The sequence below is a fragment of the Maniola hyperantus genome, chromosome 28, assembly GCF_902806685.2.
Source record: "Maniola hyperantus chromosome 28, iAphHyp1.2, whole genome shotgun sequence".
Lineage (NCBI taxonomy): Eukaryota > Metazoa > Arthropoda > Insecta > Lepidoptera > Nymphalidae > Maniola > Maniola hyperantus.
Genome location: NC_048563.1, coordinates 3,164,436 through 3,189,365, shown reverse-complemented (window position 1 = coordinate 3,189,365; position 24,930 = coordinate 3,164,436). Strand labels below are relative to the sequence as shown.

General features: G+C 39.7%; 2 protein-coding genes across 7 annotated transcripts in view; one reads left to right on the top strand and one right to left on the bottom strand.

The window, feature by feature from the left end:
• Positions 1–2,779, top strand: part of LOC117995137 (uncharacterized) — a 56,910-nt gene extending 54,131 nt beyond the window's left edge. For all 6 annotated transcript variants that reach the window (XM_069508466.1, XM_069508465.1, XM_069508468.1 and 3 more), the window contains one exon: positions 175–2,779. The gene's annotated coding sequence lies outside the window, so the exon portion shown is untranslated. The remainder of the gene's footprint in view (positions 1–174) is intronic.
• Positions 2,780–5,212: 2,433 nt separating this feature from the next.
• Positions 5,213–24,103, bottom strand: Brd8 (Bromodomain containing 8). The gene is made up of 18 exons (XM_034982918.2): positions 23,811–24,103; positions 22,671–22,851; positions 22,071–22,266; positions 21,251–21,352; positions 19,301–19,435; positions 18,760–18,910; positions 17,953–18,040; positions 17,469–17,531; positions 15,002–15,133; positions 14,140–14,282; positions 13,198–13,535; positions 11,931–12,121; positions 11,272–11,388; positions 10,258–10,330; positions 9,002–9,101; positions 6,883–7,017; positions 5,936–6,044; positions 5,213–5,385 (listed from the first exon to the last, which is right to left on the bottom strand). Exons 1-18 carry the CDS (start codon positions 23,993–23,995, stop codon positions 5,269–5,271), a joined length of 2,556 nt encoding a protein of 851 aa, XP_034838809.1. The 5' UTR covers positions 23,996–24,103; the 3' UTR covers positions 5,213–5,268.
• Between the last annotated feature and the right edge of the window lie 827 nt (positions 24,104–24,930).

Genomic DNA, 24,930 nt, shown 5'->3' with positions numbered 1-24,930 from the left:
AAGTTTCTTTGGAAAATCATCTAGATGTATAAGTGTTATGCCCGCAAAACTCATTACCATAAGCTTTCGATGTATGATTAGTCTACTATTTTCGAAAAACTAACTAAAATTTGAATTTTCGCGGCCGGATGTATCGAACCACCTTAAATAAGATTTTTGATTTTGATTTTACAGAATCCAGCATATATAATCCTTCTCACAGCATCCAGACCCTGCCTCCCCTGTGCGCGACCGAACGAGACAACATGGACTCATTCCAGAGATTTCACTTCTAAAATTATTCCAAATCTTTCACATACATACAAAATATTTTATATCAGTGCGTGATCTAAACCCGTACTCTTACATTACTACCACTTTTATAGTACAGTTCTTGCAATTCACGAAGGCGAGTGAACTTTACTTGTGGTTACGTCGTATACACGGGCATTGCGTAAGTGTGCGTGCACGTCGGACCAATCAGTCGCGAGCAGGTGCTCGCAAACGCACACATTAACAGCCGTACTCAGAGTCGCTTAATCGTTACTTAAGTTGAGTTAAAACGAGACAGAGCTATATCTCTCACATAAATCTGTCTCGTTTTAACTCAATCTTAAGTAACGATTAGCGACTCTGAGTACGGCGGTTACTGTACCTTACTTATACAGATATGACTTACACACAAGCATGAGCCCCTCGCCTTCGTGAAATGCAAGAACTGTAATAATAATAGTTTCTATTGTCAAGTATAAGTAAACTATATAGACATAAAAACGCCAACTAAAACCGAATATACACCATTGAAATACAGACCCTATTGCTTGACGTTAAGATTACAAATACAAGAACAACAGAGACTCGTGCTATCTCGCTCATAACTCGCGCTATCTCGCTCATAATTCGCGCGTACAAAACATGGCGGGTACGCGACAAGGCTATCTTGGCGCGTGGCGAAAATCGGAACTAACGTTGCCGTCAAGTGTCCCCTTTGTTCTTGTTTGAACATTCTAAGCCTTTGTTCTCCAACAGCGCCCCCCTGTCAATGTCATTAAAGTGCCAATAGAGTCTTGTCTAGCGGTGGGACGCGCTGTGATCGGCTGAGATATTTTCGCGCCATTAAAAAAAAAGGTTTCTGCACAGGTACATCGTCGTAACTTATAAATGTGGTAGTACTGTAACTATTTCTTTTATTCTTTGCTCTCTTTTTTTTCCATTTTCTTTTCTATGCTGCCGTAGTTCTTATTCGGCACTAGACTTTATTTGGTTTTTTCAATTCCTTTTGATGCGAATTTTCTATAATTTTGCGCTGAGCGGGGAAAATGGAATATTAAGATCTTCGCACATAACACAGACTCGACGCCGACTCTACTCTAACTCGACTTTATAGTAAAGGCAGGCAACGCATTGGCGGTTCCCCTGGTGTTGCAAATGTTCATGGGCGGCGGTAATCACTTAACGTCAGGTTCACATTAAGTGATCACTATTTTTATTTTAAAAAAAGCATGGGAATATGTAGCGCATACAGTGTTCCTTACGGTGGAAATATAAATTTAAAATTTAAAAAAAATTTAAAATTTAATTGAAAGAAAAGGGCGCGTTGTTCACGCGTCATACACTTCAATTACATACTTCAATGTTGAAAATTCCACCGTAAGGTACAGTACGCGGCCGAAAGTAATGTACATCGACCTTTAGAAGGGATAGCAGATTTGTAGAGCGTTGTCCCTGTTGTTGAGACCGACAAAACGTCATATACTCGTAGGTATGAGTGACCGAGATGTCATTCTAAAGGCCGATGTACATCACTTTGTGTTGCTGTGCTGTGTATGTTTATTGTGAGTAGAGTCGGCGTCGAGTCTGTGTAATGTGCGTAGATCTTTAAGTCTGGTTTGAAACATGAATAATGCGACTAATTTTGTTGCACTAAATCTCTAAAATGACAGATCTAAATGTATTGCTGCCCCTTTCATAATGCTCCCTGCAAAAAAGGATAGCACTAGGATGTAGACCTGTCAATTTGGAGGTTGTGTTAGTCTTTTTGAAAATTATAATATAACTTAAGAAAACTTATATGCTGTGCATGTTTTCTAAATGGACATAACTTGTTCTAAAATGTGACGAAAATAAATGTATGTTGTGTGACAAAACAATAAAAAATTTATTGTGACTAAATATTACGACAAAAACTTAGTATTGGGTCCAGACACACTTGTCCGCGAAAAATCGCAACCTAATCGTCTCACGGCGCTTTTGTGTACGACGTATCATTATTTTTATGATGATAAACAAAAAAAAAAATGTTTTCACAATACACGTGTAGAAACGCAATGAGAAACCGGTTTTCTCATTTAGTATGTAGATGGAAAGGTGGAATTTAAATAACATGACACCTTGTGTCTTTAAAAGTTTCATATATTTAAGCAATTACTTTAATACATAATATACACGTTTACTAATAAAAATGGCTTATACACGTTGAATGTATGACTGTTATGTGTATAAATCATGAAAAAGCAGTGTGCAACTTTTATTAGTAAAACTGATAAAGGCTAAAGAGAACCTTGTGTGTAAATATTTTGGATAACATGTCAAAAGTTGTTTTTTTTATTGCTATTTTTTTTCACTTCACGACGATACGGACAAGTGTGTGTCGACCCCCATATAACCGGAACGGACTTTAATGTTAAGCGCCACTTATGTATAATTATTGTAATAGCAGTGAATTTGTTCGTTTGTATATCACAAGGTATCTGCTAAAGGTTGTAAGTTAATAAATAAGAAACGTGTATATTATAGCCAATATGTGTTTTATCTTAAAACTCTCCTTACTCCTGACCCTAAACTAAAATTAATCTGATCATCATCATCATCATGATCGACCCATTACTGGCCCACTGAGTATGGGTCTCCTCTAAGAGTGAGGAGGGTTCAGGCCATAGTTTGCTGACCCAATGCGGATTGGCAGACTTCACACACCTTTGAGAACATAGAGAACTCTCAGGCATGCAGGTTTCCTTCACCGTTAATTAGTCAAAACGCACATAACCTGCTGGGCGATTGTCTAAAACCTGCATCAATCATTATTACAATCTAGAGCAGTGGTCGTCACACTTTTTTGGTCAAGGGCCACATAGGACAATGTGAGATAGTACTGAGGCCCGTACACTTGTGAATTGTACCTATGTGAAAACTAGCAACGCGCGCGGGTGCAAGTGAATGTAGGTAAATAGAAACAAAAATGTTTATTTGAGATTTTGGTTAGGTACAAAGAAAAACACATTTTATTTTAAGGTAGTTAGGCACTTTTATTATCAATGGTTAACAAGTAAACTATTAATAAACTTAAATTAAAAAAAAAAAACATTAAATTAAAACTAAAATAAATTAAATTAAATCTAAAACCTCGTCGAGACCACCGCAACGAGGCATTGTACCCAAGATGCTGGCAGCATTACCCCTTTGGATGGCCAAACTAATTCTTTGACCAATTCTTAGGCACTTAAGTAATAAATAAAAAAAATTACAATTCACGAATTATGATGTTGCATTTTTTTTTACAATTTCTGCTATGTTCGCGTCTTTGGGACTACGTGAAATCCTCATGGTGTCTTTTAAATGACTGGAAGGCGATTGCGATATTTTTTAAAAAATGTTGATTACGATACTTAATCGTAGGTATAATTAGTATTTTTTGTAAAATTATTTGGTATGCTGCGGGTATGGTCGTCAAACATGCGGCCAGGGGGCCGCAGTTTGACGACCATGGATCTAGAGCCTCAATAGCTCTACGGGTAAAGGTGTGGACTGAAAACCGAAAGGTCGATGGTTCAAACCCCGCCCGTTGCACTATTGTCGTACCTACTCCTAGCACAAGCTTCACGCTTAGTTGGAGAGGAAAGGGGAATAATAGTCATTTAACATGGCTAATATTCCTTCTAAAAAAAAAAAAAAACTCAATTGTTCTGATTGGCTGAATTTGTGCGATTCTTGTTGCAACAATGCATTGTAGCCAATAGTGAGCGAGCGTTAACCAATCAGAGGTGATTGCGAACGTGACATTGTAGCTGTCAAACAACCGCGGTAGGGCCACAGGATTGCAGGGCCATGGCCAGAGTTGAGTTTAGTACAAACATACACGAGTATTTATTTTCAAAAACACTTTCCCTTTTCGCGCGCTTGATTTCGGTGAAAATCACCGTGCCTCTCACCTTTCTCATACAATGTTAGGTGAAAAGTCACCCACGTGCGTCGCCAATTTCGATCGAGTGTACTGCGTCACCTTAAGGTTACATTGCCCCACAATGCCACCCCCTAGGTACGGCCATGTCTTACACAACGCTATCATCGTTTCTATTTAATTAATAAATTAAAAAGAGCAACCGCCGAGTTTCTTGCTGTTTCTTCTCGGTAGGAACGGCATTCCGAACCATGTGGTAAATTAAAACTACCTGACTATTCATAAACACTTGTAAAAAGTTTATATGAATAAAAAAACATTCTATTCTATTCTATAGGGCACATAGGGAAAATTTACACCGATGCAAAACGTACCTAAATGATTGTGACGAACCACGATGTAGCATGAACAAAGAGTTTACATAGTTTTATCCACTGATAGTTAACAAATCAATGGTTTTATCATATAAATAAATAAAAATAAAATCATTTTATTGCAGGTCAGGGGACCCATATAAAACATCAGTTCGAACATATTAAAATTATTAAAAAATTAAAATATGTGTAGTGCATAAACTATAATTAATATAAAATTAAGATCATTTGAAAAATGAATATAAATTGATGGCATTCTTAAGGATGGGATTGGTATTTTGAGGTAGGGCAATTGCCCCACCACGCCACTCTCTAGCTACGGCCATGTCTTAACCACACAGATAACTGAGGATAGAATTAATAAAAGCATACTATTTCTTCTTAAAAAGTTATTTTATTTATCAAACTTACGAGTAGTTAATAATACAAATGCTTATGAGTAAAACGGTGAAAATTAAAATTTCTTGCGCTGAGCGTCCAGCAGGCATAGCCCATACCGCCAGCGGTATAGATAGTTCAATCCACGAAGACTCGCCCCACTATTTTCCATGCGGGAAAACCACGGGTGCGGGAAGTTACCTAATTTATCTTCTTGTGCGAATATCCACATCACTTATCGGTGTGTTACGACTTACGATAGAACTCATACTCAGAGCATTGGGACAAAGAGTGGGCCAGTGGGGCGCGTCATCATGGATTGAACTATCTATACCACAGTGGTACGGAGTGGTGTAGACTCTAGTGCGCGAGTCGTTTGTGCGCGTGCGGCTCGAGACGGCGCTTGCGGCGCGGCGGCGCGCTGCACAGCCCCGCGTGCGCCTGCGCAGCCAGCAGCATGCCCAGCGCCAGCTGCGCCTAAACAACATAAAAAGTATATGTAGGAAAGACACAGATAAGCCTTTCCTAGAAGATAATAATAATGATTAAGACGGATACGTCAGGATTACAACATATTAGATTAACCGAGCCTACGTGGGCGCACTAACATTATTCTCGCACACTACGAGAGATATCACAGACTACCCTCAACTATTAACCTACCGTCAATAATAATGAGTCATGATAACAACGTCTCTTATGAGACTAGACAATGCTAACTAACACTAGCCAAGTCCCTACATAGCGAGCGGCTCCACCATGTCCCCATACCGGTCCCAGACCAACCAGCTAACCTAGCACACCACAATTAGTTCAATTAACATCAACTACAACAATCACGTTTGTCTAATACAAATTGGAATGATACAAAAGGGCTCAGCAGGAAATAATGGGCATTGAACAGAAAGAGACGGCTTTGAGCGTCGTCTCTGTCACTTATGCCTATGTGACGTTTCGTCGACAGAGATAACCCTCTATGACACTATCTCTTTCTAAAGTCCGATGTGCAATATCCTGCCGGGTATACCTCTTCGTGCATCTCCTTCGCCATGGAGTACACGCTGTGCGAGCTGGAGTTGTAGAGCAGCGCGTTCGACAGCATCAGGAGCACGTCGCGCTGAAACTCCGCCGTCGTCCTGAAGATACACAAAGTATTTTACCCATGAATCTATACAGAATGTAATAAAAACGCTAAACGAAGACCTACTGATAATAAGATGATGAAATGAGATACCACAAAAAGTACCTGTATTTATGAAAGCTCGAAATATATTGCAAATAAAACATCTGACTGACGCTAGAGGTCAACGAACGTTGCGTAGTTAGGTGCCGCGCGGTCAATGTCACACCGTAAAAATACTAAATCAAAAATAAGGCAAATTGATATTGGTATTGGATTGTGTTTAGGTAGTATAACAATGGGGCCAATTCTCTTGTACACAATCTCTAAACTAAACTAAATTAACATGTCAAAATATAGTGCTATCCTTTTCCGCAAGCAACATTATGAAAGGGATAGCAACAGATTTAGACGTGTCATTTTAGTTTAGTTTAGAAAATGTGTACAACGGAATTATCCACAATGGTACTGATTCTGAGTGCAACTAAAGTTTGGAGTATTTGCATCTTTGTCTTACTAATCTAAATATATAAAAGGAAAAGGTGACTGACTGACTGACTGATCTATCAACGCACAGCTCAAACTACTGGACGGATCGGGCTGAAATTTGGCATGCAGATAGCTATTATGACGTAGGCATCCGCTAAGAAAGGATTTTTGAAAATTCAACTCCTAAGGGGGTGAAATAGGGGTTTGAAATTTGTGTAGTCCACGCGGACGAAGTCGCGAGCATAAGCTAGTGTAATAAGAAAAGGACAGACAAAGCAAATTTCATTTAGAGCTGTCACATATTTGTTAGTAACATATATTTTTAAAATGGGTTCCTAAAAACTAATAATTTGGTAGTACTTTACCTTATAACGCCAGCGTCGATGTTTCTTCTAATAGTGGTCAGATCCATGGGTCGTTTGACCACGATGCTGTAGCCGGGCGCCTCCTCGTCTGTTATCGGCCTTAGGAACAAAGACGCGTACTTGTGTGCACAGAGCCTAAAAAACAAAAAATCCATACTTAATAATAATGCCACAGTTGGCCCAATTCTCTAGTCTCTCTCTAAACTAAATTTAGAGTTCTTCTTCTTTGTCGTATCACTCTTGGCAGAGCGGTCGTGGTCATCACGAAGCAACGTCTTTGAGGGCAGATGTTATATGCCTCACGAGCATTCGCCATTTCTCCCTGCTGGCTGACAGCCTGGTACACTCGTGCAAAGGACCGCCCACAGCAGACTTAATTTGGTCGGTCCATCGCATGGGTGACCTTCCTCGTCCTCTGGTGCCCTCCACCTTGCCCTGCACGACAAGACGCTCGATGGAGTCACTCTCACGCCGGGAGACGTGTCCAAAGAATTTTAATATGCGACTCTGTACTATCGACGAAAGTCGTTTTTTAATGCAGAGTTCTTGGAGTATAGAGATGTTGGTTCGAAATTCGGTCCATGAGACTCCTAGCATTCGCCTCCAGCACCACATCTCCAGAGCATCAATCTTCTTCTTCTCGACCAGTCGCAATGTCCACGTCTCCGCAGCGTATAAAAATATGGGGAAAATAAGTGTTTGAACGAGCCGGATCTTCGTAGCTTTTGTAATGTTCCTGTTCTTCCATATTTTCTTCAGCTTGTCCATCGCAGTTCTTGCTATCGCCATACGTCGTTTTACTTCTTCTACGCAACCTCCATTTTACCAAACCTACCAAAATTTAGAGTATCTGCATCCTTTTCTTTTTACTAATCCTTTAAAAGGAACGGAACATGACTTTCACTATTTAAAGACTCTAAATTTTAGTGCACAATACAAATTTAAACAGTAGGTTCGCGACTGCGCGCTAAAATCACGGGTTTTACGATCTAAAAATTAAATTTAAAACTGTCAAACTGTGTCTGTCCTTTTCATATTACATTAGTAAGAAGAGCATGCTAATACTCTAAAATTAGGTTGTGCTCAGAATTAGCCCCAGTTACCTTTACGTTACGTTACGTTACCTTTTCACTGCCCATCTGCTACCGATTTTGATAAAAGATTTAATTGATAAAAGATAAAGTAGATTTCTAATATCATTTTTTTTAGTTTGCGCGAGAGACACTTCCATAGTGGTAAAATGTGTCCCACCCATAGGCAATTTTTTTTAACTATCTTCAGCATACCCACTAAAAGACCCAGCGGTGCCGTCTATACAAGTAAGCCCTTGACAGCAGTCTCACCGGGTGGTAAGTGATGATGCAATCTAAGATGCAAGTGTAAAGGAGTATGGCAGTTTCTATTAAACCCATTTGGTTTCTACACGGCATCGTACCGGAACGCTTAATCGCTTGGCGGCACGGCTTTGCCGGGAGGGTGGTAACTAGCCACGGTCGAAGCCTCCCACCAGACAAAATTAGTATGGACTAGATTATGCTCGCGACTTCGTTCTGCGTGGACAAATTTCAAACCCGTATTTCAGCCCTTGGAGGTTAAATTTTCAAAAAATCTTTTCTACATCATAATAGCTATCTGCATGCCGAATTTCAGCCCGATCCGTCCAGTAGTTTGAGCTGTGTGTTGATAGATCAGTCAGTCAGTCAACTTTTTAACGGACTTCAAAAAAAGGAGGAGGTTCTCAATTCGACTGTATGTTTTTTTTTTTTGTATGTTTGTTACGCGATTACTCCGTCAATTATGAACCGATTTTGATAATTCTTTTTTTGTTCTGTAGGACATAGTTCAGAGGTGGTCCCATTTTAATATATATTTAGACTAGCTTATGCTTGCGACTTCGTCCGCGTGGGCTACACAAATTTCAAACCCCTATTTCACCCCCTTAGGAGTTGAATTTTCAAAAATCCTTTCTTAGCGGACGCCGACGTCATAATAGCTATCTGCATGCCAAATTTCAGCCCGATCCGTCCAGTAGTTTGAGCTGTGCGTTGATAGATCAGTCAGTCAGTCAGTCAGTCAGTCAGTCAGTCACCTTTTCCTTTTATATATTTAGATTACATACCTGCTGTAGACAAGCATGACACTCTTCCTCCACAACCTGTGTTGCCGCTCGGCGTCGCTCGCGCTGGGAGACTCTGGCGCGCTCTCCGACCCCGAACAAGCTGTACAATCATCAGGACCCTTATTATAAATGCGAAAGTGCGTTGGTTTGTCCTTCAATCACGTCGCAACGGTGCAACGGATTGACGTGATTTTTTGCATGTGTACCTATAGATAAAAGCTAGAGAGTGACATAGGCTACTTTTTATTCCGGAAAATCAAAGAGTTCCCACAGGGTTTTCAAAAACCTAAATCCACGCGTACGAAGTCGCAGGCTCAGCTAGTTTTATATATAAGATTACTACATGATGGATTTAGGTTTTTAAGAATCCCATGGGAACTCTTTGATTTTCCGGGATAAAAAGCCTATGTCCTTCCTTGGGATGCAAGCTATCTCTGTACCAAATTTCATAAAAATCGGTTGAACGGATAGGCCGTGAAAGGCTAGCAGACAGACAAACACTCTTTCGCATTTATAATATTAGTATGGATTGCTTTTGTACATTCGAATCAAAAAAATCGGTCAAGTGCGAGTCGGACTTGCGTACAAGCGATCCGTACTAACGAACAAGACATAACACTATGTGCTTTAAAAAAAATTGCATGGCAGCCATTTTTTAAATTTTTATAGTTTATTGTTAGAGTGGCAATAGAAATACACAATCTGTGAAAACTTCAACTTTCTACCTATTACGGTTCATGAGATACAACCCACTGACAGACTGACGGGCAAATTGACGGCAAAATAAACGAAAGGACAGGACAGGCTTAGTCCCTTCGGGTACGGAACCCTAAAAGAATCAAAATCCACGCGGGCATAATCTAGTCAAATCTATATATATATATATATAAAAGGAAAAGGTGACTCACTGACTGATATATCAACGCACAGCTCAAACTACTGGACGGATCGCGCTGAAATTCGGCATGCAGATAGCTATCCACTAAGAAAGGATTTTTCAAAATTCAACCCCTAAAAGGGTAAAATAGAGGTTTGAAGTTTGTATGAAAGTCTGTCAGTTTTAAAGTCTATAAAGAAGTTTTGTAGTTAATATTTTTGCAATTAGCAGTACGACATATTTTATTAAGCTCATAATGTTAAAATCTCATTGTTAAAGATCAACCCTAAGGGTGTAAAACAGGGTTTTAAAATTTGTTTAGTCCACGCGGACGAAGTCGCGGGCATAAGCTAGTTATAACTAAACGTAAAAATCTTACTTCGTGAATCAGATTTCTTCTTGCGGGAGTAATCTCTTCTCTTCTTTCCGTCCTTGTCTTCCTCGCGGCTCAGCTGCCAACACAAAAAAACGTACATATCAAAGATTTCAGATTACAAATGCACACATAGTACACATAGCATACATAACATGTGCAATAAGGAACATGTCAAAAACTAACATTTATGCCATTTTCAACATGTGAAAAATTAACATTTATGCCATTTTCAACATGTGAAAAATTGACATTTATACCATTTTCAACATGTGAAAAATTAACATTTATGCCATTTTCAACATGTGAAAAATTAACATTTATGACAGCATCAAGACCGGGAGCCGCAGCAGAAACAGCTGAAAACGGCAAGCGGCGCAAGTATGCCTCTCTTATAGAGAGTTACATTTTTGTGCCGTTTGCCGTGGAGACCCTGGGGCCATGGAGTCTTAGTGCTAAAAATTTTTTACGAGACATTTCACCGCGATTAATAGCCTCAACTGGTGACAGAAGGGCTGGCTCATTTTTTGCGCAGCGGATCAGCCTGGCTGTCCAGCGCGGAAATGCAGCCAGTATTCTTGGCACCATTCCACGCGGTCATGATTTATATAGTAATTAGATAAGGCTAGCTTTAAGTTTTATTGTATTACATTTATACCATTTTCAACATGTGAAATATTACCATTTATACCATTTTCAACATGTGAAATATTAACATTTATACCATTTTCAACATGTGAAATATTAACATTTATACCATTTTCAACATGTGAAAAATTAACATTTATGCCAATTAATGACAATTAACATTTATGCCAACATAATTATAATGAAAAATTAAAATGTGCAACAATTATGGAAAATTAACAGGTCCCAAAATCGACATGTGCAATAATTAACATGTGCGAAACACACATGCAATAATATACTGAATAAAATTACCAAGAGCACTCACGTTCATGTAAAGAACTCACTTATACAATGAACACGTGCAATAATCACACACACACACACACTCACCTCCATAGGTGTATCATCGTCTGTCTCTGTGTGCGTGTCCTCTTCCACGCCCTCCCTCTCTGCCTTCACTTCCTCCTGACTCTCTTCTTTTATCATCTCTTTTAGAGGGATGGAGTCCTGGTAACAAATCGGTTATTGGTAAAAAAGCAGTTGTTATAAAACAATCGAGATGCAAGATTCTTTATTTGCAGAAACATATCTATAAATAAACTAGCTGCCCCGGCGAACTTCGTACCGCCTAGCAGTCGATTCTTTTTCAGTGGTAAATTAAATCTATCCGACTATTCGAAAGCGCTTGTAAAAAGTCTACTTGAATAAAAACATATTCTATTCTATTCAGGATTTATTTAAAATTTTTCTCTCCGTAAGAACCATCCTCGTACTTCAAGGAATATTATGAAAAAAGAATTAGCAAAATTGATTCAGCTGTTCTCGATTCATCTCGATCACATTCAGCGATTCATCTATATATATAAAAGGAAAAGGTGACTGACTGACTGACTGACTGACTGACTGACTGACTGACTGACTGACTGATCTATCAACGCACAGCTCAAACTACTGGACGGATCGGGCTGAAATTTGGCATGCAGATAGCTATTATGACGTAGACATCTGCTAAGAAAGGATTTTTGAAAGTGATAAGTGTTTTATCATACCTCAGCATCTTCGTCTTTCTTGACATCTTCTATAACTTTCTCTTCTACGCTCTGTTCTTTTGCAGTAACTTCTACCTTCACTGCCTCTTCTGCGATTGGCTGCTCTAACTTCTCTTCTGTGACGTCGTCTTCTGCGGGTACCGGCTCTTCTCTTTGAGGCGAGTTTGGTGGGAGCTGTATCTCTTCTAGAGCTGCAATTTTTATAATAATAGAATTGCGAAAGTATATGTAAAACTATATCATCAATATCAATACTTATAATAAAACTGTAACAGGTCAAATTCTGTACATTGAAGATATTCTGAAAATTTTTTTTCGAGGGCACTCTATAATCGATACTGAACCCAAAACTGTAATTTTTTTTCATTTTTGTCTGTCTGTCTGTCTATCTGTCTGTCTGTCTGTCTGTCTGTCTGTCTGTCTGTCTGTCTGTATCACGGCCGCGCATCACGCTGAAACTACTGAATGGATTCCAATGAAACTTGGTACGATTTGAGGTCATACTATGAGGAACAATATAGGATACTTTTTATCCCGAAATTCAGCATGGTTCCCGTAGGAGAGGGGATGAAAGTTAAAATGTATACTGAGTTGTAATTCATTAACGCGTAGTCCGATTTCATTCATTCTTTTTTTGTTAGAAAGGGGATATTTTATAGATAGTTCCGTAAATATTTCAAGGTCATCGTCAAAATCTGTCAAAAAGGAGGTGGTTCTTTTTTCTACATCGATTTTTTCGAGGTTTCTGGACCGATTTGCAAATTTTTTTTTTAAATCAACAAAAAAGTTTACGTCGTGGTCACATAAAGAATTCTGGATTCAACTCCTTAATCCTGATGCTGCAGGGTTACTGCCCGCCTGAGTAATCAAGATTCAGGAAGTGTTGTCATAGTGAATTCATATTGTAGGTACCAAGCAACGACAACAATCCCGAAAAATCAAAGAGTTCCCGCGGGATTTTAAAAAACGTATATCCACGCGGACGAAGTCGCAGGAATCAGCTAGTATGTATATATGTAAAAGTAACACAGTTGATAGTACTGATATGTAGCTCTTAGAACGTAAATCTACACGGACGAAGTCGTGGGTCTAGTCTAAGTATATCAAAGGAAAAGACGACTGACTGCCAATCTATCAACGCACAGTTCAAACTACTGGACAGATCGTGCTTAAATTTGGCATGCAGATAGCTATTATGACGTAGGCATCCGCTAAGAAAGGATTTTTGAAAATTCAACCCCTTAGGGGGCAAAATAGGGATTTTTACCTTCTATCTCCTTCTGTACAGGTTCTATATCCGGCGGGAGAGGTATGTCTTGCGGGTCAGGTATATCATTGATAGTTACTTCTTCCGTTTGCGGTTCTATTTCAAGGTGCGGTTGCGGTCCTGGTTGCGGCGATTGCGGTTGCGACGTATGCGGTTGTAAAGTTTGCGGCTGTAAAGCTTGCGGTTGCGATGTTTCCGTTTGCGACGGCTCCGGTTGCAGTATCAGCGGTTGCGGTTCCGGTTGCGTCTCCGGTTGCGGCGTTAGCGGTCTCGGCTGTGGTTGTTCGGTTATCTCTATGGTTGCTTCTTCGGATTTCGGTGGTACTTCGATTGTGATTCTACGACAAAATGTTATGTTAAATGGCGATTAAATTTTTAGGTTTCTATTTTTTTTAATATTCAGATACAAGTTAGCCAAAGTTAAAAACAAGTCAGTTATTAAAAAAATCCTACATTTAGTAAAAATTTACGATATATTGCAAATTAAACATCTGACTGACGCTAGAGGTCATCGTATGTTGTATAACTGGGTCACTTGGAGTCAATGCCGCGGCGTAGGCGGGGCATTGAACCGAGTTTTGCGCGCTATACATTGCTGGTTTGAAAAATATTAAATCACTAAAACTACAAAATGAAGCAAGTGGTTATTGGTATTGGATTGTGTTTAGGTAGTACTAGATAATGCCCGCGACTTCGTCCGCGTGGAGTTAGGTTTTTAAAAATCCCGTGGGAACTCTTTGATTTTCCGGGATAAAAGTAGCTTTCCCCGGGATGCAAGCTATCTCTGTACCGCATTTCGTCAAAATCGGTTGAACGGATGGGCCGTGAAAGGCTAGCAGACAGACAGACAGACACACTTTCACATTTATAATATTAGTATGGATAACTGTTTTTGCTAGCGTTCTGGTTACACCCTGTATTTATAAATGAAGAACTACGTACGTTTCTTCTACCACGACGTTATTATCTTTTTGAGGCATCACAATTTCTTCTACCTTCTCTTCTACGTGCATTGGCTCTTCTACGATCTTCTCTTCTGTGATTTTTGGCGCTTCTGGTTCTTTTATTTCTTCTTTTATCTGCATCTAATAATAAATTGCTTTCTATAGTATACGTTTGACATGATTTTCAGGGTTCCGTACCTCAAAAGGAAAAACGGAACCCTTATGAAATCACTTTGTAGTCAGTCTGTCAAGAAACCTACAGGGTACTTCCCGTTGACCTAGAATCATGAAATTTGGAAGGTAGGTAGGTCTTATAGCACCCGTAAGGGGAAAAAATCTGAAAACCGTGAATTTGTGGTAACATCACAAAAAAAAATTTGAATGTGTTCCTGAACAAATAATTAGTATTTTAATAGTAGTGGTTTAAAGTAATTAAATATCACTTGCTTTAACGGTGAAGGAAAACATCGTGAGGAAACCTGCATGCCTGAGAGTTCTCCATAATGTTCTCAAAGGTGTGTGAAGTCTACCAATCCGCACATGGCTAGCGTGGTATAGTCTACCAAAACCCTTCTCACTCTGAGAGGAGACCCGTGCTCTGTAGTGAGATCATCAGTACGTACCCTTATTATAGATGCGAAAGTGTGTTTGTTTGTTGGTTTGTCCTTCAATCACGTCGCAACGGTGCAACGGATTGACGTGATTTTTTACATGGGTATACTCAAAGACCTGGAGAGTGACATAGGCTACTTTTTATCCCGGAAAATCAAAGAGTTCCCACGGGATTTTTAAAAACCTAAATCCACGCGGACGAAGTCGCGGGCATCAGCTAATAAGTAGATAGAAAACTGTATATATACCTTAGGTTCTTCGGGATGTATCACTTTGATCTCGAGCGTGGGAAACTTGACTTCCGGGAACGTGGCCTTGACTTCCGGCTCTGGCGGCGGAAGGGTTTCCTCTGGCGGCGTTTCTTGTATGGGAGTCTCTTCCTACACAATAACAATTCAATATTTATATAAATAAATAAAGCCTTTATTGCTGAATTTAGGTACATTTAACAATTACATAATTTAAATCTCGCACTTTAGTTCCTTTCCGATCAGCGCGTCTTCTGACGCATAGGCCTCCTCCAGGTTTTTCCATATGGGTCTGTTTTGTGCTTGTTGTATATAAATATTGTGCAAAATAGCACAAAAACACAATATCTATATATATAAAAAGAAAAGGTGACTGACTGACTGACTGACTGACTAACTGACTGATCTATCAACGCACAGCTCAAACTACTGGACGGATCGCGCTGAAATTCGGCATGCAGATAGCTATTATAACGTAGGCGTCCGCTAAGAAAGGATTTTTCAAAATTCAACCCCTTAAGGGGTAAAATAGGGGTTTAAAATTTGTGTAGTCCACGCGGACAAAGTCGCGGGCATAAGGTAGTTTATATAAAAGGCATCAAGTTTTTAGACTTCTTTCGTGGTAAATATATAAATGAAATAGCTATCATGCTCGCGACTTCGCCCGCGTGGACTACATAAATTTCAAACCCCTATTTCACCCCCTTAGAGGTTGAATTTTCAAAAATCCTTTCTTAGCAGATGTTTGATTGACAGATGGATGACGAATAGTTACCTGCATGCCAAATTTCAGCCCTATCCGTCCAGTAGTTTGAGCTGTGCGTTGATAGATCAGTCAGTCAGCTTTCCCTTTTACATATTTAGATAGATAAGTAAACATGTTCATGGTTTTTTTCTTTTCTCTGAAAACCTAACAACGTGATCTTCACATTGCTTGAACAACTGGAAACCTGCGAGCCAGCATATTCGCCCTCACTGACAACGCCCTCCGTTCTCGCTCAGTGAGTCGTCGCTCAATGTCGTTTTTGAGGTCAGGACTACACATAACAGGACAGGTTAACATATGCCCAAGGCAGTGGCGTGCAGCTCATAGAGGCTTAAAAGTACTGCATACCCAAGAAATAGTTAGGTAACCTAGATGAAATAGCTCAATGCTCATTATCCTTTATGACTTATTCCATATTTGCTGACAAATGGGCTGACCTCATGGGTCAGATCTTGCACTTTTGTGAAAATTTATAATTTTGCTTTTTAAAATTTATAATTTTAACAATTTTTGTAAGTATGGTTATGTTAGTTTGTACTCGTAGTTTAATTAGTGTAATTGGCTTTATGGCCGTTCTAATTAAATAATAAATAAATAATAATAATAATGACTTGTCCATAAGCAGGAACCTACCTATGTACTGCTTACCCTGGCTTTTAACCCTGTGAACGCCACTGGCCCAAGGTATTTAACTTGATACACCCTCTCTAATAGTGTGTTCACAGCGTCTTCGCCGGCGAAGACGAGGTCCCCGATTTCTAACGTCACCCGGACGTGGACTCACGCCACGGCCTCGGGGGCGTACGGACTAACCAGTAGACCAACAACTCCATCCATCCCAACGTCATCCTAAGCCGTGGTCCGAGCCTCACAGGAGGCGCCCTTAGGAGGACGTTGCCCCCCGACCTCTCGAATTATTTCTTCGAGCCCTAGGGCTCACCCCCAGGCGGAGCTTCACGTTCGCCAACCCCCCCCGGTGACGCTGTAGCGGCCAGTAGGGCCTACGCAGCATAGTCAATCCGAAACAACACACAAAATCTAATAAAAATGAAAATAAACTAAATATCTTTTTTATTCGTATAAACTTTTACAAGTACTTTCGAATAGTCGGATGTATCTACCACTGGTTCGGAATGCCTTTCCTACCGAGAAGAACCAGCAAGAAACTCGGCGGTTGCTCTTTTCAAATATAATATTGTTGAGTATAAAAGCTAGTGGACGATCAGGGTTTGTAATGCAGTCACTTACCGGATCCGGGAACGCGCTCCGATGATGGGGGCCCCCAAGATGCGCTGGTAAGGATTCAGGGTTGATGCTCTGGTCCAAGTTTGATGAATTTCGCGTCTATAATTTCGGTTTTGTCGGCGATAGCCGTTCGCGCGGAGCGTTCGCGGTATGTGTGTTAACGTCCACTTACAGTTGACAGCACTGTAGTGTTGCCGTTTTAGGTTAGCCGTATCATTTTGGAAGTGGCCACATTTTAAAACCTGACTGATTTTAATAAAATTATAAGAATTTGGAAAAAGGCAGCTGTTTTGTGCTAGAATTAATAAAACTATCAAAAGTACGGAACAATATTGTACCGTTGAGCAGTGAGTGGTACTCTACTTGGTGTTGTTTTACCCCTGGCCTCAAAGACCATCACTACACTTAGACAGAACATAGATTAGAACATCGACTTTGGCTTCGGCCAATACTCACAACTTCCATATCTTCTGAAGCAGCGATTGCTTCGTCGATTGTTTCTTCAGTAATTGGTTCTTCCTGAAACCAACAAATTAATATTTTATGACCTCTCTATATAATATTCCACAACCAACTTTAGACTTGCCTTTACACAAGTTTAAAAAATGTGTTAAAAGTATGCTCCTAAAAAAAGCATATTATACAGTCGCAGACTATGTAAACGATAAAAAAGCTTGGATTTGACTCGCTCCAGCAATGCACGGGGCTGCAATGGCTTGTATAGTACGGTATAATAACATTGTAAATTAAAAAATTAAAAAGAGCAACCGCCGAGTTTCTTGCTGGTTCTTCTCGGTAGGAACGGCATTCCGAACCAGTGGTAAATTAAAACTACCTGACTATTCATAAGCACTTTTAAAAAGTTTACATGAATAAAAAAAACATTCTATTCTATTCTATTCTAATTAAAATATAACTATTTAACGAAATGTCGATAAACCTTGATAATCTCAACTGGTGTCTCAATAACTTCTGGTTCCTGTACTGGTATTTCTATCTCTTTCTTTGGCGACGGTTTCTCTATGACCCTGTATTAATAATAGAAAAAAGCTGTTAAGAACTTAGGGTTCCATACCCAAAATACCCTTTGGGTACGGAACCATTGGAATTTGGAATTGGAAGCCTTTGAATGTCACTCTGTTATCTGTCTGACATCAATCAATCGCCAATCATGATGAATCCTTTTATAATAAAATCCCGCAAACTATTTTGGACTTTGACCTTTGCACAAGTTTAAAAAATCTATTAAAAATATGCTCCTGAAAAAAGCATATTACACAATTGAAGATTATCTAAATGATAAAAGAGCGTGGATTTGACCTGCAGCTCGTTCCAGCAACGCACAGCACTGCAAATACTATTTTATACATGGCATAATCTTGTACCTATATCAAATATTTGAAAAGAGCAACCGCCGAGTTTCTTGCTGGTTCTTCTCGGTAGGAAAGGCATTCCGAACCAGTGGTAGATGCATCCGACTATTCGTAAGTGCTTGTAAAAGTTTATACGAGTAAAAAAGATTTTTATTTATTTATTTATTTAATCATCAATCAATTCGTCAATTGTGGTGAAGTAATTGTATATTGTTTAATTTTATTAATTTTCGCAATTTTCTAGTAAGTTTGATTTATGCTAAATTTGATTCTAGATGGCGCTGTCTACTTTTCAGTCTCGCTATCTTAAATTTGTTTAAAACTGAAACAAGGCACACGCGTATAGGTGTATTGAAGTGTCAAGTAAAGCTCACCTGACTGGAGTCTTGTGCATGGTGGTGACGGGTGGTATATGTATGTCCACGTCGCGGAATGCATACACATCCTCAGCCTTTATCTCTATGTCGTCGATATCCACTGTGGCCACTGTGTGGGTGGGTTGATTCTGCTGGGGCTGGGAGTTGGCTGAGAATAGAGAAAAACCGGTCAAAAGCGAATCGGACGCGAACACGAAGGGTTCCGTACATCGTACAAGAAATAACAATTTTTAATTTTGTTCCACGTTATTACCACAAATTCACGGTTTTCGAATTTTTTCATTACTTGTGTTTTGAGACATTGCTACCTGCAAATTTCATAGGTCAACTATTGGTTTTGATTCCCCCGAATGGACAGATAGACAGATAACGAAGTGATCCCATAAGGATTCCTTTTTCCTTTTGAGGTGCAGAAGCACTAAACGGTTTAAAATTTCAGCATATTCAAAATACGCAGATAAACTTTCAGCGTTTATAAAATAACGAAGGCCCACCCTCTCTGGCTCTTATTCCAGTTGAAAAGAGTTTTTTTGTGTACCTTTGAGTTGGTGTTCAATCTGTACGAGCTGGCTCTTGATATGCTCTATGGCGGCGTGCTTACTCTCTTGAGCATGTCCCGATTGCTCCAGCAACAGAGAAAGAGTGGGCGCACCCGCTGAAGGGGACACGGAATCTGTAAAAGAATAGTGAACCGATTGACACCTCATTCATTTCTTCTTTATCTTTTCCTCGACGCTCAACAGTTATGGGTGCTAACTCGCCAATCCCGAGAATAAGTCAACTTTATAATAAGCTCAATGTGCTGGACTTACATGCGGACTCACTGGTTAAATTCCGGAATTCAGTTCATGTGGCATTAAGTAAATTACCATAGTAATTAACTTGATGCCATATGAACTGCTTACCTACATTTGTTTATTAGTTTAGAGTTTATTTATGTAATTATTATTATTATTTTTTAATTAAGTAACTTATTAACCGACTTCAAAAAAAGGAGGAGGTTCTCAATTCGTCGGAATCTTTTTTTTTTTTGTTTGAAAGGGTATACTTCAAAGTTGGTCCCATTTAAATTTGGTGAAGATCTGATGAACATCTTCGAAGATAGATACTGGAACTCCTCAACGGATAAGAGTAAATTGCTCGCGATCAGTGTAATAGCTTAGTAAACAGTAGATTTTTAACCAGTCATAGCATAATTCCATGGGGCCACTAAAAATTGTGAAATAAAATTTTTTTACAAAAAAAATAAAAACCGACTTCGATACACCGGCACCAAAAAGTATTATAATGGAACTATATTAACTCTTGTATACATAATATATTTGGTAATAAATTAAATTATTTTTCAATTTTTACTGTTTGTGTATCGAAGTCGGTTTTTTTTTTTGTAAAAAAATTTTTTAGTAGTAAAATTACCTGACGCTTTATTCGCATACGGTGATTACCTTTAGTTAGCTCGTCATTTTATCTTTTATATTTTTAATTTTGTGTTTGATGTAGATGATTAGCTGTTGGTGATCCTAATAAATGAAAAAAAAAAACATCAAAATCGGCTCTGTAGTTTAGGCGCTACGGTGGAACACACAATATAGTTACAAATATACATACATACATACATACATGGACTGCTAAAATCATAACCCTTCTTTTGGCATTGCCCTCGTCGGGTAAAAAAAAAAACCGATCAAGTGCGAGTCAGACTCGCACAGGAAGGGTTCTGTATCATCGCACAAGGGAAAAATCTTTTTTTGTGATGTTACCACGGTATCCGTCATCATCATCATTATCATGATCAACCCATCGCCGGCTCAATACAGAGTACGGGTCTCCTCTCAGAGAGAAAGGTTTTGGCCATAGTCTACCACGCTGGCTATGTGCGGATTGGTAGCACACACCTTTGATGTCAAGTAACATTTAATTACTTAAAACGCACATAACTCCGAAAAGAGGTGCGTCCCCGGGATCGAACCCCCCAACCTCCGATTAGAAGGCAGACGTCCTAACTACTAGGCTATCACAGCTTACTAGGTATCCGTAGTTTCTAATTATTCCCTTTACTTGTGCTATTAGACCTACCTACCTGCCAAATTTCATGATTCTAGGTCAACGGGAAGTATCAATCGGGCAATAGGTTTTGGTTCCCTTGACTGGTCTTGACAGACTGAGAGACAATGAAGTGATCCTATAAGGATCCTATATTGGATATATGGATAATGTTAAGTGCGAATCAGACTCGCACAACAAGGGTTCCATACCATCATGCAAAATATAGCACTAGGTATGTTTCAATTTTATTTTTTTCAATTTGAAATTCGTCAATTTTAAAATTGGCCATCTAGGTTTTTATTATTAAGGTGAAGATTTTAACTCTCTACCTATTATGGTTCATGAGATAACCCGCTGTCAGACAGACAGATGAATAGCGGAGGCTTAGTAACAGGTCCCATCGGCACCGTTCGGGTACGGAACACTAAAAATGACAACTCACCAACTATAGTTGCGGGGTGTGGTATGTGCTGTGGAGTGGTGACCACCGGTGATGACTTTAGCAGTGACGTCAGCAACGGCGAAGACGGAGTTACAGGGGTACCTGCCACAATACATACTAAATCATCTTTTTTAAATTGTAAAGTACTGGCAACAGTACTCCATTAAAATTGCAATCTAGCCTATGAGTGAAAATCTGTCCTTTTGAGAATACAGTGGACCCCCCGGTAATCCGACAAACATTTTGCAGGGCAGCGTCAGACTTTCGAATTTGTCAGATTATAGAGTACTACCGTCTGTCCGGATTTTTTTACAAAAGAGTACCTTGTAATCTGAAGTACAAATCATACTTCATTTGTACTTCAGATGTTTGTATTTGTAATGAAGTTCTAATAATTAGAACTTCAAATTCAAATAAGCAATCAGAAGAAAAACAATAGGTACCCTACTCGTCGAGCACAATAGTGGTGGTACGTACAAGTTATAACTTGTTCAATCATGCATTAGCGAAGATTGTCAAAGAAAAAAATCAATAATAAAATATAATGGACCATGTCGGATTACAGGGGGTGCCGGATTAGACAGGGGCCGGATTGTCGGGGGTCCACTGTATGTCTTTTATTTTATTTTATAGACTAGCGTTCTCTCTCTTGCGCGCGTTTCGCTGTCTCTTTGCTGGCCCAGAGTTCTTGGATTCCCTCGTCTGGTGTGGCTGGGTCCAAGTATGCTGAGATAATATTATGCTCCTGGATATGATCGATTGAGGTGGTTGGGCACATAACCTATCAAGGAACCTAGAGCCGTAAAACTAGTAAAATTACCTATAGCAGGGGGCGGAGTCTGCGTCGGTCGCCACGCCCTCTCAGTCCTAGCGCGTCTTTCCTCCCGCTCTTTCAACCAGGCGGCGCGCTTCGCGTTCTCTCTCTCTCGCGCGCGTTTCGCCGTCTCTATGCCCGCCCAGAGTTCCTGGATTCTCTCGTCTGGTGTGGCTGGATTACGGACTTCAGTGATTTCATTCTGTATTTCAAACATTTATCATACAATTTTTTGAAGTGAAACTTCTTTATTGGCATTAGGAAAAAGCAATTCATACCAATATTATAAATGTGGATGTGTGTCTGTCTGTCTGCTAGCTTTTCACAACCCAACTAACCCAAGTTAAGCATGTTCTGGTTCTTAACTCACTTCAGAGTGCTCACACAAGTCCTTTATACACCTGCAGCTTTGTACACAATGTGCTAACATGGAGACAGTAACTTCTGTTGATTCCGCGCTAGATGGCGCTGTATGTAGTTCAATCACACTAGAGGAGTTTTAATCCACAAAAAAATATGAAAAACGCTACAAACAGGCCACTGTCAGCAGGGACAGACAGAAAGGCTGACTTTTTTGCATAAAGAATCAACCTGTGATAGTGTTACCTTGATCTGGTCATACTGTGTGTTCATCTCCTGCAGCGTGTTCTGTATCTCCTGGATGCGCTGCTGAGTGAGGGTCTTCAGGATGCTCTCCTGCGGCGTCTCCACAGCACCCTCAGAGTTGCGCTTCTTGCGCTTCGGTGTCTCAACATTCTCCAGTAGGGCTCCATATTGGGCTGCACAGCTGGAAGAGTTTCGAGAGGGTATAACCTTTTATAATAAAATCCCGCAAACTATTTTGGACTTACCTTTGCACAAATTTAAAAATCTATTAAAAATATGCTCCTGAAAAAAGCATATTACACAATTCAAGATTATCTAAATGATAAAAGAGCGTGGATTTGACCTGCAAATACTTTTTATACATGGCATAATCTTGTATATCAAATATTTGAAAAGAGCAACCGCCGAGTTTCTTGCTGGTTCTTCTCGGTAGGAAAGGCATTCCGAACCAGTGGTAGATGCATCCGACTATTAAAGTACTGTACCAAAAGTACTTGTAAAAATTTATTTGAATAAGAAAAGTTTTTATTTTATTTTTATAATCACTACCCACGTCGCAATGGTGCAACAGATTGACGAGATTTTTTGCATGGGTATAGTCAAAGAGCTGGAGAGTGACATACCAGCCAGCAGCATACCCAGCGCCAGCTGCGCCTAAAAGACATAGAAATATATATTGACTAGCTGATGCCTGCGACTTCCTCCGGGTGGATTTAGGTTTTTAACAATCCCTAACTCTAATTTTCCAGGATAAAAAGTAGCCTATGTCCTTCCCCGGGATATAAGATAACTCTATACCAAATTTCATCAAATTGGTCTGTTGGGCAGTGAAAAGCTAGCAGACAGAGAGACACACTTTCACATTTATTAGTATGGATTTAATCCAGAACAGGCTGGAATAGTTTTGTAAATAAAACCTCTTTGATGCAGTCTTGAGTCTAGTTATGATAGCACATTAAAATATAATAAGCTGGAATGCTCTGGCTTTGCTGATAATTTCTGAAATCCTTTCTATATTATAAATACCCACATTTTATTTTGTTTATAGAATATTGCTTGACTGCACTGCAACCAAGCTTGCCTAGAGGATGCCTCTATTCACTTTGGTCTTGAAGGACATAGAAAATCGCATGTTTCTACCTCTTCTGTGAGTACCAGTCCGGCGGTCGGCCCGCCTCACCTGCTGTCTTCAGGGCTCGCGACACGGACATCCAATTCTGGTCTCCGCTACGCAGCACCGCAGACGCGAGGCACAGCTGCTCTCGCGTGCTCCACGCATCCATCGGCGCGCGGAATTGCTGCAGGCGCTCTTGCAGCGAGCTCATTTTGATTACATTAATTTATATACTTGAGAAAAGTCACTTCATCAATTTTATTTTACACCAATGTTATTGAATGTCACTTGAATGTTATTGGTCTGTGTTTTACACCACCACCACAGATTAATATGGATACTACGTACACCACCACCATATATGTACATCCTACTCTATGTAGGTACACCACATGGAATTACACACAATCACAGGACACAGACAGAAAGTTTTTTTTTAAATTTATTTTACGGCCCTGGATATCAGGCCTACACTCAGCAGACCACAGAGGTGATAAAACCGATGTTTGGTTTTACTTTTTGTTGACGAGTGGCTGGTGGTGGCAGGCGACCTTGATTTTGTGATCAATTTGTGATTGTGAACTTGTTGTGAACAAAGAGTGTAACATCTTGGATGAATAATTACTACCCCTATATTCAATGTACTCTGTGATAATTACCCGTCATCGTAAATAATTACCACACCCTGTGACCCTCTATGCTGTGACTACACCACACCGGTGCACCACAGACCAATAACATATACGGTGCACCACACACAGATTACTTTTGCACCACACTACTTGTGAAGTCGGTGTTGTGAATCGCTTTTATTTCTGGTCGGTGGTGAACATAGACACACACACACACACACAGTGCACAGATAAAGCCCTTTTATATGATACCCCACTTGATATAGTTATATTACTTCGAAAATTGAAAATACTAATTATTAGTTCATGACCACAATTTAATTTTTTTTGTATGATCTAACCCTAAATTCGCGGTTTTCAGATTTTTCCCCAAATGTCAGCTATAAGATCTACCTACCTGCCAAATTTCATGATTCTAGGTCAACGGGAAGTACCCTGTAGGTTTCTTGACAGACAAACAGACGGACAGACAGACAGACAGACAGACAACAAAGTGATCCTATAATGGTTCCGT